We start from the raw sequence: 18,364 nt of genomic DNA, 5'->3' as shown, positions 1-18,364 counted from the left end.
GTTCACAGCAGAGTGTGAAGCAGCTGGGATGAAGTTCAGCATCTCTAAATTGGAGGCCATGGTTCTCAGCAGGAAACCGATGGATTGCCTATTCTGGGTTGGGAATACAGTCTTGCCCCAAGTGAAGGAGTTCAAGTACCTTGGGGTCTCGTTCACGAGTGAGGGATAATGGAGCATGAGATTGGACAGCAGGGATGGTATTGCATTCGCTCTACCGTACTGTTGTGACCAAAAGGGAGCTGAGCCGAAAGGCGAAGCTCTTGATCTTCTGGTCAGTCTTCATTCCTACTCTCACCTGTGGTCATGAGGGTTGGGTCATGACCGAAAGAACTACATCGCGGATACAAGTGACTGAAATGGGCTTCCTTAGGAGCGTAGCTGGGGTCTCCCTTAGAGATAGGGTGAGAAGCTCGGTCATCTGTGGAGAGCTTGGAGTAGAGCCGCTGCTCCTTCGCATTGAAAGGAGCCAACTGAGGTGGTTCGGGCATCTAGTAAGGATGCCCCCTGGATGCCTCCCTAGGAAGGTGTTCCAGGCACGTTCATCTGGGAGGAGACCCCGGGGAAGACCCAGGACTAGGTAGAGAGATTATATCTCCACACTGGCCTGGGAATGCCTCGGGATCCCCTAGTCAGAGGTGGTCAGTGTGGCCCAGGAAAGGGAGTCTGTGGTCCCCTGCTAGAGCTTTTGCCCCCATGACCCGATCCCGGATAATCAGTTGAAGATTGAGTACATTTGTCTCAGTTTCATGAAAAAAAAAAACTTTTTCTTTGGTCTCTTATGTCTGTTATTCCAGTGTGGAACACTAGTATCAAATGGTTTTTGTTTGTTGAGTATGTCCATATATGGTTAATTGGGGGAGTTTCTGAATGCAAATGACCATGAATGTGCACAAGCATGTGGTTTAGACTTGGGATTTATCAACAGCTGATTCTTAGTGATGTGCATAAAGTCAGCATGCGCCTGTTTGATAATTATGGATTTACCATAATTTCCAGACTCTCGAGCGCACCTGAATATAAGCTGCACCTACGAATTTTAAAATAAAAAAGTACATAAATAGGCCACACTTGTCTATAAGCCACAAGTTTCCACGTTGTAACATGAGATATTTACACAGAAAAATGTTAGGCAGAAAGATCAATTAACTTTTAATTAAATGCGTACCGTAAATGTTTTCTTTCCCCTTTCCCTAAAGGTGTTACACGACGCGCATGGTGGCGCACAGCTCCACACGGAGAACTGAGTAACTTTTGTGGGTCATGAGATAATTTCATTGCGTACAGCAAGGATTGCCTGGTGTCTGTGGTAAATGAGACATTGAGGCGCTGTGACTTTTTCAGTTTGTGGCGCAAAGACAGAGATCCGGTTGGTGGGGGGGACAGAAGCTCTGCTGACTGATGTGACGAACAGGAAACACTTTATATTTACTTTGTTACTTTGTGTGTGAAATTACGCTGCATAAGGACCGCAGTTTTCAGCCAATCAATGCACAGCATCAATTGATGTATTTTGACTTATGAGAAAGCCTGTAAAATTAATAAATTAACTGCATCATTGTTTAATCCGTAGTGTTCAAAGTGTTAAAAATTTGCGGCTTATAGTCCGGAAATTATGGTATTTATTTATTTGTGCTTGTACACATCCTAAATTTTGTTTGTATGGTAGCATTTCGAACAGTACTTCTCAAACTTTTCCAGACCAAAGACAACTTAGCCTATAAAAAATATATGCTATCTACCCAAATATCCTTAAAACAGTCCTATTTCCCACCTTACAAATTACAACCTAACAGTGACAGCTCGACAAATAGTGTTTACTCGCTCATTCAGGGTGTGTCTCTGTTGCCACCTTAATGGGAGGAATATATAAATTTAAAAATTTGAAGTTTTGTCAATATACTCAAAGTAATAAGGGGTCACTCACATACCACCACCTCTTTGAGTGGCTGATTTAGAACCTTTTCTACACATAGTTTAATAAATGAGGACCCAGGTGATCATATGTTAATCAAAAGATTATAGCTTTTGATGGTAAAGTTCTCTACTCTTAGAATATAGAAAAACGGCTTCAGAAATAAATGCTCATATTGGAATCCAGTTATTTAATTGTTTTGATTCAGTGTTTTTGTCAGAGTATTTTCCTTGATTGAGCTGTGGTTGTGTTTCTGTGTTTTGTGTCACACTTTTCTGTCATACTGTTGACTTTTCTTTCAGCTTAAAGACCTTTTTTCCCTTCAGTTGTTTTCTCCTGATTAACATCAAATGTTGCATTTAATTTTTTTATTGGCTTCATGCTTTTTATTTTTTTGTCTTTTTAAGCAGGTTTTTGTTGAAGTGTTGCAGAGAAATGCCTCCGTATAGCATCTCCCATTCACCCGGCCTAGTTATTTCAGTACTGTAGAGATCACCACCCTCCAAACTTTAATTTACCAGTACTACTTGTCTGTGTGATTCTCACAAACCCATGCTAACACCTGCTTACTAATTTTGACTGAATCAGCTGAATTTCCAGTGCTAGTTAACATGTTAAATCATGCATTAACATGGTGCTCCGAGTGCCGTCTCCACAGCGGCTGTGTAACAGGAGCAGACTGGCACTCCTTCTTGCAGCTTAAGAGAAGAAGAGGAATTCTGGGGGCGTCTGAGGGTGGGGAAAAACAGGGAAGATTAAGACAAGGTTCGGTATGTATGTTGATTTACTATAGCCCTGTTTCCACCACAGGAACTCAGCCTTCTCCCCAGATTTCAGAAACATTTACAAAAATGGCCCAATAATTGGCCTTCTCAGACATCAGTGAAAAGCCACCAGGCTAGCAGTGAGGGCAAGCATCTAATGCTAACAAGCAAATGTTAACCTTTACGTTAGATGCAAGTCAACATAAAAAGTTTGCTTGCTGTTGCTAGCATCCAACGTTAGCGCATGCTCATCAGAAAGCAAGAAAGCAAAAGTAGGAATAATTTTGTTTTGAGCTTCTTTTTGGGGGGTGGGGGGTTCCCACTAGATTGCTAACATAGTGCTAATTAATGCATACACTTAAAATATGTGCATTTCATTAATTGTTTACCTAACTCCAGATTTATTGATTGTAACGGCTGTCATCGTACAAAAAAGCAGCAGATCTTCTGCCCCCATGTTACTGTTGAACAAAGGTCTGTAGCGCAGCATTCCATTAGTTTTGTGGTCTGAGCGACTTTTGTTGTTGTGGTCATTTAGACATTTGTAGTCAGGCTTTAACTTTTCTCTCGGTACTGTTTCATAGTGTGTGTAATTTTCCTCATTCCCCCTTGAGGAGTCAGATGTTCGCTGGACCTGTTCCGTTGTCTCTACCTCTTCATCAGTCTGTCTGTTGCCTTTTCTCTTCATTGCAATTCTTCAGCTCATTTCTCCTTACTTTCACTTTCACAAATGGCACTTGCTGTGTTTTGTCATCTTCTTGTGCATGAGTTTGACCAGTCAGCGAGTTGCGTCTAATTCAGCTCAGCTCAAAGGTACATGCCTCTGCAGCAGGGACTGTACTCACCCTGAAAATGTTTAAAAAATAGATCATTTTTCGGAGGCAGTCCCTGTGGTGGAGAAGCGCACAAAGGTGCCGGACCCCCTAAAAATGAATGGTCTGCAAGTCCCTGTGGTTGGAATGGGCCTTATGTGATTGCTGTGGTCTAAACATGATTCCTGTCCATCTCTAACCGAACAGTCTCTGGCTGGCTGAGTTTTAAACTGCTTTATGTTCTCCTGAACAGCTTCCGGAATAGCCACATTTTAGTTGATGGAAAAACAAATGTGAGAGGGGATTATTCCCTCAAAAGACACTGACGTACAAAAACACTTGAAGGTCTGACATCTCTGTCAGTGCAATTTTGTATGTTGTTTTACCTGTAGGACTGTTGTGGATGTTTAGTTAATCCTGGTCGTTTAATTCTTTTGGGGTTGGTGTGGGGACAACAGAAGAAGCTTGTGGGTACTAAGATGTGCTAATGTGTGAGCTCACCGATTTCTAAAGTCAGGAGAGCTCAGAAGGAAATGGCAACCTGTTTTACCAGCTTCTGGTGTGGTAGTACTACTAACGCCAACCCTCCTAGATATTTCAAACTCACCACAAACTAAATTCTCTGTCGCTGTGGAATCGTGCAACTATCTTCTGCATTGATTCACCTTTACTCACACATAACCCAGCTTCTATTTCACCATAAAAACAGAAAAATGCACATCACATCTCTTCCTGTGGGCCCCTGAAAATTTCTAGACTTCATAGGTAACATGTTCATGCCTTGTTCCTCCTCCCCCCCATCCCCCTCCACCCCTCTCACCCACTCTCCCTTTTACCACATCCATTTTCAGGACAGGAAATTCTTCAAAGGATTCTTTAAAAAAGTAAGTTCTGATCTGTTTTTCTTGAGTGTTCCTCTCTATTTTTAGTGTTTTCTTTTTTGTTTTTTTACTTTCCTCAAGTAACATATCACCCTTTGATCACATCTGAAGGCTGGACTAAACGGACACAAGTGGGCAAAATCTGTGTGGAGACACAAACAGAATGATGCATGCGTCTGGACAGGTGGGGTGGTTTTGTAGGGGCGGGGCACTTTTTGTGTTTTAGTGTGTGTGGTTCTGTGAATTAACAGGTGTGCCTTCTCCCCCACCAGCTCATCTTCCACGAAGCAAGAATGAAATAATTTTCTTTTGTGTGCACCTACAAATGTTTTCTTTTTTGTTGTTCTATTGGGTGGAACCATTGGCTTTATTGCACAAATTCACATTGCTGTGCTTGTCTTATACTGAAATTAGTGTACTATGAACAACACTAAAAACACCAACCTCTGACTGGTCTTTTATTTTTATTCACAGGTGATATGTGTGTGTTTTGTGTATGTCAAATCTTTGTTTACTTTAGGATTAGGTACCAAGGAATAGTAGAAAAATCTGTCAGGGAGAGGTTTGAATGTTGCCTCATTTCTCACTGGTTCCTGTTCTTGTTCTGTTTTGTTTGCAGGTTGGGAAGAAGCCAGTACGGGCTGTGTTGTGGGTGTCAGCAGATGGTCTTCGAGTTGTGGATGACAAAACAAAGGTATTAAGTCCTTTATGACTGAATTGGAAATGCCTTAATTAAAAAAAAAAAGCTGCCATTGCTTCTAGTTGCATTTAATAGTAGATCGGGTTAGCCCTACTTTATTCACCTGTTGGTCCAATGACCTCTAAAATTATGACATGGAGTGCAACTACAAGAATAGATGCAGTACAGTGCAGTTATGAGAACACTGTGAATTTAAGGTTACACTGACACCTCCTGGACAGTGCTGGTACTACAGGCTCCAGCACAGCATATTGACCCTTTATGCATTTCATTTTCTTAAATTAGTGCTGTGCTGATCATGTATCCTTGATACTGCATGAAAGCATCTTTTTACTGTTACCCTCACTTAACTGAGTGAGGCTTACAGTTGTGATTGGGGTTGTAGAACACGACCAGGTACAAAGTGGCATCTGTAGAAGTGGTAGTAGCTCAGTCTCAAAGAGAACCCTTTTCTGTGATACACTTTTCAATATGCAGTGATTCTGTCCACACTTTCAATTAACTTGACAAACTGTCTTGGGTTTGACGAAATGTTTTGAGCTTTTAATAGTGAAGTATTGCTTTTTTTTTAAATACAGGACCTGATTCTTGACCAGACAATAGAGAAGGTGTCATTCTGTGCTCCAGACCGGAACTTTGAGAGGGCATTCTCTTACATTTGCCGGGATGGCACCACACGACGCTGGATCTGCCATTGTTTCATGGCCATCAAAGACTCAGTATGAACTTCTTGCCAAGCCTTTTCATTTATGAGACACATACACAGTGTAAAAAGTGCGACAAAAGGGCCAACTGTTTACTTTGGAACTTACAGTGGCTTGCAAAAGTATTCAGCCCCTTGGTATTTCACCCATTTTAATTTGTTTATGACGTTTCAAATACAAAACGTAAATTAGGCTTCTCAATATAAAAATTTCTAAAATTCTCTTCCTTAGACTCAAACTGAAAACAAATCTCTACAACTTGATATAAATTCATTAAAAATATAAAAGCCAAGATGATGGGTTGCATAACTAATCAGCCCCTTTGGTATAATACCTCCAGTCAGAGCCACAGAAGCCTATAACTTCTTCTGGGTTGTCTAGGTGTCTTGGTGGCTTTGCTCACTCTTCTCCTTATTGCATAGTCACTCAGTTTTTGAGAACTGCCTACTCCACACAGATTTACCATAGAGTGCCATACTGTTTGTATTTCTTCATAACTGATGTAAATAAAGTTCAAGACATATTCAGTGACTTGGAAATGTTCATGTATCCATCCCCTGAGTTGTCTGAAGAAAACTGGCAATAAAAGTGATTATTTACAGGTATTACACCAAAGGGGCTGGTTACTTATGCAACCCATCATCTTGGCTTTTATATTTTTAATTAAGTTATGTCAGGTTGTACAGATTTACTTTCAGTTTGCGTTTAAGGAAGATAATTTTAGAAATTTTTATATTGAGAAGCCTGGTTTACTTTTTGTATTTGAAATGTCATAAACAAATTAAAATGTGTGAAATACCAAGGGGCCAAATACTTTTGCAAGCCACTGTATTGTTTGAAGTCAGCAATAAACCAGTGGACCCAGTACAGAATAGAATAGCAGAGCTTTTTAGAATGTTGTTGTCTCTTTCAGGGAGAGCGGCTCAGCCATGCTGTAGGTTGTGCATTTGCTGCCTGTCTTGAGCGAAAGCAGAAACGGGAGAAAGAGTGCGGTGTCACAGCAACCTTCGATGCCAACAGAACCACTTTCACTCGTGAGGGCTCATTTCGTGTTACTACAGCAACAGAGGTGGCAGAGCGTGAGGAAGTAATGAGGCAATTACAAGATGCAAAGAAAGGTCTGTATTTGTTGTCCCTCCCAGACACTGTGATCCCCCCCCCCCCCCCCCCCCCCCCCCCAAGTAGATTCACAAATTTTTGTTAATACATTTTGTGTTCAGTTTTTCCCCCACTTTTGAATGTCTTAATTTTGGATTTCTTCTCTGTCTTGCCCTTCGACATCAGCAGAGACGGAAGTGAAAGTTGCTGGGAATTCAGCCACAAGTGTGACAAACACCTCTGCCCACCAGACAGGAGGATCCCCATCACCCTCCTCCTCCCCCCCTCTCTCTGTGTCCGCCCTGGGGTCCCAGGCTATACCCCGCAGACATGCAACTGTCGAGGCTCTGGCCAGGCAGGGTTCTTTCCGAGGCTTCCCAGCCCTGAGTCAGAAAACGTCTCCCTTCAAGCGACAACTGTCTCTGCGTGTGAGTGAGCTGCCCTCCAACATGCAACGAAAGTCTGACTTCCCCATCAAAAACATAGGTGGGTGTGAGATCAGAACCTACCATTTATGTGCTCAGCTCCTTTATTCTAAACTAGTTTGCTTAACCCTGTCTGGGAAAGAAATTTGGGATTATAGAGAAGGTCCTTCATTTCAGTCTGTTTTTTAAATATATTGAATTGTTGAAGTTGTGTAGAACTGTGTTGATGGCTTTGTGGTGTCCCTCCAGTCCCTGAGGTAGAAGGAGAGAGTGAAAGCATCAGTTCACTGTGCACTCAGATCACCACAGCATTCAGTGGACCTTCAGAGGATCCCTTCTCCTCAGCACCGATGCCCAAACCAGCTTCATCGCCGCAGTCCCCTGTTGCATCAGGTAACCAAAGCAAAACCTCTCCTGACTTTCTTCAATATGAGTCATCTCTGCACACCTGTAAATCTGCACTAGTGCTGTGAGCAACATATACTGAAGAAAAATATAAATGCAACACTTTTGTTTTTGCTCCCATTTTTCACGAGCTGAACTCATCTAAAACATTTTTGATATACACAAAAGACCTATTTCTCTCAAATATTGCACACAAATCTGTCTTGCCGAGATAATCCATCCCACCTGACAGGTGTGGTGTATCAACATGCTAATTAGACAGCATGATTATTGCACAGGTGTGCCTTAGGCTGGCCAAAATGAAAGGCCACTCTGAAATGTGCAGTTTTATCACACAGCACAATGCCACAGATGTCGCAAGTTTTAAGGGAGCGTGCAGTTGGCATGCTGACTACAGGAATGATCACCAGAGCTGTTGCCCGTGAATTGAATGTTCATTTCTCTACCATTAGCTGGTTCCAAAGGCTTTCCAGAGAATTTGGCAGGGCCCTACGTACCTGTGCGGCCCTTGCGTTCACAGGGCCGCACAGGTACGTAGGGCTTAACCAAGTCCGCCAGGTAGGAAGGTGCCAGTCCGTGAACAGTTTTATAAACCAACAACAAGACTTTAAAATCCGATCTGGCAGAAACCGGAAGGGACGCCAGAATGGGTGTAATGTGGTCAAACCTTCTACTTTGTGTCAAACGTCTGGCAGCAGCATTCTCCACTAATTGAAGACCCCGAATGCTAGACTGCGGCAGACCAGAAAATAAAGCATTACAATAATCCAGTCTGGAAGAAATAAATGCATGTATCAAAGTCTCAGCATCACCCATAGACAGGATTGGACGAATCCTCACTATGTTTTGCAGATGGAAGAAGGCAGTCCTCGTAATGTCCCTAATGTGGGTGCCAAAAGACAACGTAGGATCAAAAAGTACCCCAAGATTCCTCACTTTGTCCGTATGATGCACAACACACGAACCCAAATTAAGCGCCAGCTGGTCAAATTGATGCCGATGTCTGGCTGGACCAAGAACCATCATTTCAGTCTTATCGGAATTCAAGAGTAGGAAATTACTAGACAACCAACTTCTCACAGATATAAGGCAATCTTCTAAGGCTTTTATATGGGCACGATTACCAGCAGTTATTGGCATGTACAATTGAGTATCATCAGCATAACAATGAAAGGCAATCCCGTAATGCCGCAGAATATGCCCAAGGGGCGCTATATAAAGTGAGAAAAGCAAGGGGCCTAACACAGACCCCTGTGGAACCCCAAATTTCATTTCACCAAAGCCAGAAGTGGTGTCATTATACACAACACAATAAGAACGACTGGACAAGTATGACGTCAACCAAGCAAGAACATTTCCAGTAATCCCAAAGTAATTTTCCAGCCTATCAAGTAAAACACGATGATCCACAGTATCAAACGCAGCACTAAGGTCTAAAAGCACTAAAAGCATTGTGGTGTCCGAATCTATTGAGCACAGAAAATCATTCACCACTCTAATAAGCACTGTCTCTGTGGAGTGTTGTTTTCTAAAAGCAGACTGAAGTGGCTCAAAAAGATCATTCTAAGTAAGATGGTCCACAAGCTGCCATGAGACCACTTTTTCCAGAATTTTAGAGCAGAATGACAGATTTCATATCAGCCTATAATTATTCAATACACCAGGGTCAAGACCAGATTTCTTAAGCAATGGTTTAATCACTGCAGATTTAAAACACCCAGGAACAAAATTAGAGCTTATTGAAAGATTAACAGTTTCCAGCACATTCAGCCCAAGAGCGGGCCACAGGTCCTTAAACAGTTTTGTTGGTATAGGATCAGATACGCAGGTTGTGCTTTTTGTAGACATCACGAGCTTCGCCAGCGCGTCTAGTGAAATAGTATCAAATTCTGTAAATCTAGGTGTCGCCTCATTAATAACGCCCACCTCCACAGCAGGGTACAGTGATTGACCCAAGGCATGTTGAGATATGATCAATCTAATGTCTTCTGTTTTCTTCTCAAAGTAATCCAAGAAGTCCTGAGCAATAAACGGAGAATGACTAACAGGTGAACATCCATGGATAAGAAATGCTACAGTGTCAAACAAAAATTTGTGCTTATTTTTATTGATCAAATCCGAATGTAGTCCATAGTGCATGCTTATACTCTATGACTACATCATGCCATTCAGAGTGGAACACCTCTAATTTGGAGCTACGCCACTTCCTTTCCAGACCTGTAGCCTTCTGTTTGAGGTCCCGCAAGTAACCATTAAACCAAGGCGACTGCACTTTGGGAAGGCAAGGCCTTAATGAAGGAGGCGCAATCTCATCAAGTGTAGTTTTGAGCACCGAATTCAAACCATCCACCAGACTGTCCACTGATTTAGCATTCTGCAAAGTTGAAACTAAAAGAGCAGGCAACTTGGCTTGAAGTTCAGTCCTAGTTGAAGGTTTAATGCATCGCCGCAGTAATAGGCCAAGTTGTTGCTCCACTAAACACGGTAGTGTAAGTGTAAACTTAATAAGTGAGTGGTCAGAGACCACCGATGCAAGGGGGAGGATACCAATATTCATGACAGCAACACCACGTACCAGAACCAAATCCAGGGTATTACCACTAATATGCGTCGAGTCCTGAATGCACTGCTGAAATCCCAGTGCATCCACAATCTCCATAAATGATTTACTGCCAATTTCCTGCCAATATCCAGCAACTTTGCACAACCATTGAAGAGGAGTAGACCAACTTTCCACAGACCACAATCAACAACCTGGTCAACTCTATGCGAAGGAGATGTGTTGCACTGTGTGAAGCAAATGGTGGTCACACCAGATATTGACTGGTTTTCAGAGTTGCTTTTCATTGTGGCCAGCCTAAGGCACACCTGTGCAATAATCATGCTGTCTAATCAGCATCTTGATATGCAACACCTGTGAGATGGGATGGATTATCTCGGCAAAGGAGAAGTGCTCACTATCACAGATTTACACAGATTTGTGAACAATATTTGAGAGAAATGGGTCTTTTGTGTATATTGAAAATGTTTTAGATCTTTGCGTTCAGCTCATGAAAAATGGGACCAAAAGCAAAAGTGTATTTGTGTTCAGTGTATTTGATGGGTTGCTGTAGTTTGGTGAGCTGTGAGAGAGATTCAGCTTGTAATTAAATGGTTTTTTTGTTTTTTTTTTTGCCCGCCAACACCCCCCCTCATTGGAGGACAACTTTATTATTTAATCAATAAAAACAGTCAATACATCCCTCCCCTTAGTAGGGGCATTTGTGACTTGTCGTCGTCGTGTGTAAACGCAGCATTAGGGTGTACTTGGGTGATCCCCCTGACACCAGTCGATTACAGTGACCTTGGGGTCAATTTCAAGGTCACAGCTATATACATTCAAGACTTTGTCTATGCAACATTTGTTAGTGAGATGTCTCAAGAATCATATTTTGCATCCATCAGCACATCAAGATTCTGAAGATGTGTTTAAGTGGATAAGTGACATGGTCAACAAGCCTTACAGTGCATCTGGAAAGTATTCACAGTGCTTCACTTTTTCCACATTTGTAAATTATTTGTTTCCCCTCAAAATTCTACTCACAACATCCCATAATGACATGAAAAAGTTTTTTTTGTCAAATTTATTAAAAATTTTAAAAACTAAGAAATCACATGTACATAAGTATTCATACCCTTTGTGCAGTACCTGGTTGATGCACCTTTTGCAGCAGTTACAGCCTTAAGTCTTGAATAAGATGCCACAAGCTTGGTGCACCTATCTTTGGGCTGTTTTGCTTATTCAGCTTTGCAGCACCTCTCAAGCTCCATCAGGTTGGATGGGTAGCGTCGGTGCACAGCCATTTTCAGATCTCGCCAGAGATGTCCAATCGGATGCAGGTCTGGACCCTGGCTGGACCACTCAAGGACATTCATAGAGTTGTCCTGAAGCCACTCCTTTGATACCTTGGCTGTGTGCTTAGGGTCATTGTCCTGCTGAAAGATGAACTGTTGCCCCACTCTGATGTCAAGAGCACTCTGGAGCAGGTTTTCATCCAGGATGTCTCTGTACATTGCTGCATTCATCTTTTCCTCAATCCTGACCAGTCTCCCAGTTCCTGCTGCTGAAAAAAATGCCCACAGCATGATGCTGCCACCACCATGCTTCACTGTAGGGACGATGCCTGTTTTCCTCCAAACATGATGCCTGGTATTCACACCAGAGATTTTAATTTTTGTCTCATCAGACCAGCAAATTTTGTTTCTCATGGGCTTTTGGCAAACTCCAGGTGGACTGCCATGTGCCTTTTACTAAGGAGTGGCTTCTGTCTGGCCACTCTACCATACAGGCCTGATTGATGGATTGCTGCAGAGATGGTTGTCCTCCTGTAAGGTTGCTTGTCTCCACAGATGAATGATGGAGTTCTGACAGAGTGACCAACAGGTTCTTGGTCACCTTCCTAACTAAGGCCCTTCTCCCTGATCACTCAATTTAGATGGGCGGCCAGCTCTAGGAAGATTCAAACATCTTCCATTTACAGATGATGGAGGCCACTGTGCTCATTGGGCCCTTCAAAGCAGCATAAATGCTTCTGTACCGTTTCCCAAATTTGTGCCTCGAGACAGTCCTGTCTGAGTTCTACAGACAATTTCTTTGACTTCATGCTTTGTTTGTGCTCTGACATGCACTGTCAGCTGTGGGACCTAATATGTACGCAGGTGTGTGTCTTTCCAAATCATGTCCAGTCAGCTGAATGTACCCCAGGTGGACTCCAGTTAAGTTGTAGAAACATCTCAAGGATGATCAGTGGAAACAGGATGCACCTGAGCTCAATTTTGAGTGTCATGGGAAAGACTGAATACTTGTGTACATGCTGTAACATAAAATGTGGAAAAAAGTGAAGTGCTGTGAATACTTTCACTGTGCCATGGATGCACGGTAGCCATGGTAACCTAATGGCTAATGGTTTCCTTATTAGTCATGTGCCTTCAGTTTCATAGCCCGCTTCTTGTATGTTCCATAATGTAAAAAATGCAGGAGAATGTTTGCAATGAAAACAAAGATGCTCCATTCCTGGTCTTTGTTAAAACCTGTCATATGACTCTTGTTCAGCCTATTTTAATTGAATGCTGTAGGTCTCTTACTTCCAGATTATGTGAAGTTGCTTCCTCATTTGCTCCATTCTTTATTATTCAGTTGCAAGTACTGGGTCCCACTTTGTATTACCGATTTGTGGGGACTGGTGTGGATTTGTCATCTCCTGATGACTCTTGTTTTGTTCTTGATTAACATTTAAGTCTGCTAATTAATCGCATGGTACTATAGAGCATGCTAACATCAGAATATTTGCGTCATCCACTACACAAACGTGCTTGTGCTGCCTTCTGTCTTATCTGCTGTAGTGAACGGCGCAGCTTCTTCCTTCTCTGTTACTGCTCCCACTGCTAATCCCCCAGTTCTGCTCCCCGCTCTGCCTGCTCGAGACACTAACCCCTGGGCTAAGACCCCAGCAGGGGCCCCGGCCCCTTCCCTGGCGCAGCCTGGTAAGTACCTCTTAAGCATGGTTTTCCCTCTGTGGATGCACAGAATACATGTCTGCTGTTGGGGGAGGGGGGGTGATTATGGTGACTTTTAAGTTTTATATGACTGGTGTTTCATTTTCCTTTTTATTGTATTTTATTTTGTGAAGCACTTTGTTGTTGAACTGATAGTACAGTGTAAATAAATAGTAATAAAGATGCCATCAGTGTTCCTTGCAGTGATGCTTTGCTTTATTGCATAAAGTTCCTCCTGCGTACTGTGTTTTTGGATATTGGAATGCAGTAACTGCAAATTTAAGTGGTTTGCTCCACCAAGTCAAACTTCAGTATGTCTGCTGTGTGCTCTTGGGTTTGAATTACAGCAAGAATCCTTTGTATGGTGAATGTTGGGTATTTTACACCAAATCCTCAGGCGCATTTGTGCATTTTCTTTTTCCTTTGTCCCTACAGCAAGCAAATGGTCATCACCTACTTCTGTGGTGGTCCCTCCTACATCTTCCCCAGCCATGCCATCCCACAAACGCACACCATCAGAAGCAGACCGGTGGTTAGAAGAGGTCTCAAAGTCTGTCCGAGCCCCACACCCTAGTCCAGTCATGGCCCCATCCACACCCCCGATTCAGCCCTTCACTGCCCCCATGCCTGTGGCAACTGTACCTCCTGTGGCCTTCATGTCCTCTCTGCCGACTGCAGTGCCCATTTTGCCTCCTCGCCAACCCACATATCACACTCAGCCCCCAACCTCCTACCCGATGTCCAACGGGCTGCCGTTCCCTCAGCCCAGTGTGCCTGTGGTAGGCATCACTCCCTCACAGATGGTGGCTAACATGTTTGGCTCAGCTACCCACCCCCAGCCGTTCCCCGTACCTGCCTCCGCGACACCACAACATGACGCCCAGGCTGTGGGTAACATCAGCCCATTCACCAAACCTCCACAGCCCACCACTGCGAACGCTTCACCCCCACAGCCATCTAATGGCAACGTAACATTTAACGGAGCAGATAACTGGGCTGCTCCATCGCAACTCGCATCAAGCTCTCAGCTTCCTGCGCAGCATCATGAAGATGCCTTTGAGGCTCAGTGGGCAGCACTGGAGAGCCGCTCGCGCCAGCGCACCACACCCTCCCCAACAAATCCCTTCTCCACCGAGCTGCACAAGACCTTCGAGATCCAGCTCTGAAGACTGAAATGAGAATGTACTGGATAATAACGAGGCTGTTTTTTCTGGCATGAGCAGGCGGCTGATTGACGGGAATGGAGTGGTGAACCTCTTCCCCTTGTCCTCTGTTTGGACTGAAATGAAATGGGAGACGATGCGTGAATCAACAGGGAGCAGATCTTTGCACAGTAGTGGGGTGGGGGGGGAACAAAATGCAAAGCTGTTAAGTAAGGTTGAGCTTCGTGCAAATTTCATTATCATTATTTTCATCATTTTGTTTGTCGTGGGGCACAAGGTTTTCTTTACCCTGTGGAATGCCTGTGTTGAGGTCCATCCAGCTCTCTGGAAGCCTCTACAGCCCACCCAGGTGTTCCTCCTGGGCCTGGTTCTTGGCCACCTCTCCACTCAGTCCGGGGCCCCTTTTGACAAAACACAAGTCTTTCATCATCTAGCAGAGGAACTGCAGCACTGAGAGAACTCTGCTTCTAATGAGAAGCTCTAATTGATAAACTTCTCAATCAAAAGAAGAGTGAGACGATGCCAAATCTTTATTTTTATGCATTATATATTTTAAATAGCTTTTAAATCTAACATAAGAGTTGTAAATAATCTTGCCAAAGGCACAGACTAGCTACAGTGAAGCAGGTTTGCGCGTGTATACAGGAAATGACCGAATATATTATACATAAAATATATATAAAGAATCTATACTGTTCACGTGACTAACAGCAGTGCTAATTTTAATGTGATGTAAAGAGATTTAGCGAGGGGACAGCTGCTTTTCGATTGTTTTGCTTTTGAAGAAAACCTCTTTTGTTTCCAGGCGTCTGTTTCATCCTGTGATTGGATGTGAATCATCTCAGTGTAAATATGGTTTCATTGCAGCAACAATCAGTGGACCTGGTGGTGGTGGAGCCCAAATGGTTGCCTGTCTTACTTGTGTTGAGTTTAACTTTTTAGTACATACTTAAAAATTTAGACTCTTCATGCTGTATGTTCTTCGTGTGGAATTTTTCTTTTTTTAAACATCTTAGGATGTCATCTCGTGTGTGTCCACTTCTTGTCTAAGTAGTTGATTACTAAATTTTGCACAAGTACTAGATGATTTGAGCTCACAGGTTACTATGATCATCACGGGTTGATCGACGATGGGACGCCATTTGCAGAGAGAATATGCGGCAGAAGGATGTGCGGAAATGCAATGACGGCCAGCTGAAACCTACAGGGAGATTAAAAACATCTTCATCTCTCACTGTTTGATTTCTCTGTTTTTATTTTTGAATTTTAAATCAAACCTGTGAATATGATCTATTCTCTAATCTATTTTTCCATTTTGTAATTAATTCATGACAGTATGATGTTCCAATTCTTTGGAGAAATGTTGAAGCTAAAAGATTGAATAAAATGGTGGTTAAGGAAAAAGTGGTCTGTGTTGCAGCAGTGCTTTTGTTTAGTATGTTAGTAACAAACTGTGAACTCATACATTTATGTGGTCTTATATGTGACATATGACCATAATAGTGTTTGATTAATATAATGCAAAACAGTTTGCACTTTACTGGAGTAAGATAACTGGTGATTGCTGTAGGTAAAGCACCTCACATACCTACCTGTTTAAATTTCTGTATTATCAAGAAAAACGGCAGCATGTAGTAAAATGTTACTTCCCTACATCAGGGCCAGCTACATTTAGTATGATGCTGCATCAGTGCATAGACGTTTCTGACAGAAGGTGTTGCTACTTATGCATGAGGCAAGGAGGTACATGGAGGAATCAGGTTTGTAGAGAATCTAAGGTGTTTGCATCAGTGATGGCAAAAGCAACATAGACTAGAAAATATAAAGACATAAATATAAACCTGCACTATGGATATACAAAGTTCATATAGATCTTCAGTTTGTCAGAAATTGAATGTGAAAGGTTGAAATATTTAAAAAATAGATTTTCATATTTCTCCCTCTGCAGTGCATAATAACATGAAACAAATCAAGGAGTCTAGAGACATTTCAGTATATAAAGGGCAAATGCCCATGCTGAAGTTGAATACCCATGATCTACAACCCCTGGCAAAAATTGTGGAATCACCAGCCTCGGAGGATGTTCATTCAGTTGTTTAATTTTGTAGAAAAAAGATCAGACATGACACGAAACTAAAGTCATTTCAAATGGTAACTTTCTGGCTTTAAGAAACACTAAGAAATCAGGAAAAAAAAATTGTGGTAGTCAGTAACGGTTACTTTTTTAGACCAAGCAGAGGGGAAAAAATATGGAATCACTCAGTTCTGAGGAAAAAATTATGGAATCACCCTGTAAATTTTCATCCCCAAAACTAACACCTGCATCATATCAGATCTGCTCGTTAGTCTGCATCTAAAAAGGAGTGAACACACCTTGGAGAGCTGTTGCACCAAGTGGACTGACATGAATCATGACTCCAACACGAGAGATGTCGAAACAAAGGAGAGGATTATCAAACTCTTAAAAGAGTAAATCATCACGCAATGTTGCAAAAGATGTTGATTGTTCACAGTCAGCTGTGTCTAAACTCTGGACCAAATACAAACATGGGAAGGTTGTTAAAGGCAAACATACTGGTAGACGAAGACATCAAAGCGTCAAGACAGAAAACTTAAAGCAATATGTCTCAAAAATCGAAAAATGTACAACAAAACAAATGAACGAATGGGAGGAAATTGGAGTCGACATCTGTGACCGAACTGTAAGAAACCGCCTAAAGGAAATGGGATTTACATACAGAAAAGCTAACGAAAGGCATCATTAACACCTAAACAGAAAAAAACAAGGTTACAGTGGGCTAAGGAAGAGCAATTGTGGACTGTGGATGACTGGATGAAAGTCATATTCAGTGATGAATCTCGAATCTGCATTGGGCAAGGTGATGATGCTGGAACTTTTGTTTAGTGCCTTTCCAATGAGATTTATAAAGATGACTGCCTGAAGAGAACATGTAAATTTCCACAGTCATTGATGATATGGGGCTGCATGTCAGGTAAAGGCACTGGGGAGATGGCTGTCATTACATCATCAATAAATGCACAAGTTTATGTTGATATTTTGGACAATTGAAAGGATGTTTGGGGATGATATTTTTCAAGATGATAATGCATCTTGCCATAGAGCAAAAACTGCAAAAACATTCCTTGCAAAAAGACACATAGGGTCAATGTCATGGCATAGGGTCAGTGTCAATGAGCAGATCTGATTTCATGCAGGTGTTAGTTTTGGGGATGAAAATTTACAGGGTGATTCCATAATTTTTTCCTCAGAATTGAGTGATTCCATATTTTTTTTCCTCTGCTTGGTCTAAAAAAGTAACCGTTACTGACTGCCACAATCTTTTTTTCTTGATTTCTTATAGTGTTTCTTAAAGCCAGAAAGTTGCCATTTGAAATGACTTTAGTTTTGTGTCATGTCTGTGATCTGCTTTTTTTCTACAAAATTAAACAACTGAATGAACATCCTCTGAGGCCGGTGATTCCATAATTTTTGCCAGGGGTTGTATTTTGTTGCACCACCTCTGGCTTTTATAACAGCTTGCAGTCTCTGAGGCATGGACTTAATGAGTGACAAACAGTACTCTTCATCAATCTGGCTCCAACTTTCTCTGATTGCTGTTGCCAGATCAGCTTTGCAGGTTGGAGCCTTGTCATGGACCATTTTCTTCAACTTCCACCAAAGATTTTCAATTGGATTAAGATCCGGACTATTTGCAGGCCATGACATTGACCCTGTGTGTCTTTTTGCAAGGAATGTTTTCACAGTTTTTGCTCTATGGCAAGATGCATTATCATCTTGAAAAATGATTTCATCATCCCCAAACATCCTTTCAATTGATGGGATAAGAAAAGTGTCCAAAATATCAACGTAAACTTGTGCATTTATTGATGATGTAATGACAGCCATCTTCCCAGTGCCTTTACCTGACATGCAGCCCCATATCATCAATGACTGTGGAAATTTA

At 42.2% G+C, this 18,364-nt stretch overlaps 1 protein-coding gene across 6 annotated transcripts in view; it reads left to right on the top strand.

The window, feature by feature from the left end:
• The window catches only part of numb (NUMB endocytic adaptor protein), a 150,361-nt gene extending 134,555 nt beyond the window's left edge, over positions 1 to 15,806 (top strand). The window contains exons 4-11 of one of the 6 annotated variants that reach the window (XM_034159943.1): positions 4,340 to 4,372; positions 4,989 to 5,063; positions 5,648 to 5,788; positions 6,687 to 6,891; positions 7,058 to 7,357; positions 7,546 to 7,689; positions 13,084 to 13,224; positions 13,672 to 15,806. In XM_034159943.1, the coding sequence (XP_034015834.1) occupies positions 4,340 to 4,372; positions 4,989 to 5,063; positions 5,648 to 5,788; positions 6,687 to 6,891; positions 7,058 to 7,357; positions 7,546 to 7,689; positions 13,084 to 13,224; positions 13,672 to 14,402 (1,770 nt within the window). In that variant the 3' untranslated portion in view covers positions 14,403 to 15,806. The remainder of the gene's footprint in view (positions 1 to 4,339; positions 4,373 to 4,988; positions 5,064 to 5,647; positions 5,789 to 6,686; positions 6,892 to 7,057; positions 7,358 to 7,545; positions 7,690 to 13,083; positions 13,225 to 13,671) is intronic. The other 5 variants (XM_034159944.1, XM_034159945.1, XM_034159948.1 and 2 more) reach the window with 5 other exon arrangements.
• Positions 15,807 to 18,364: the final 2,558 nt, after the last annotated feature.

This window comes from Thalassophryne amazonica, chromosome 19, assembly GCF_902500255.1.
Source record: "Thalassophryne amazonica chromosome 19, fThaAma1.1, whole genome shotgun sequence".
Classification (NCBI taxonomy): domain Eukaryota; kingdom Metazoa; phylum Chordata; class Actinopteri; order Batrachoidiformes; family Batrachoididae; genus Thalassophryne; species Thalassophryne amazonica.
Note: the sequence above shows the minus strand (reverse complement) of the source record. Positions and strands in the feature narration are given on the sequence as shown.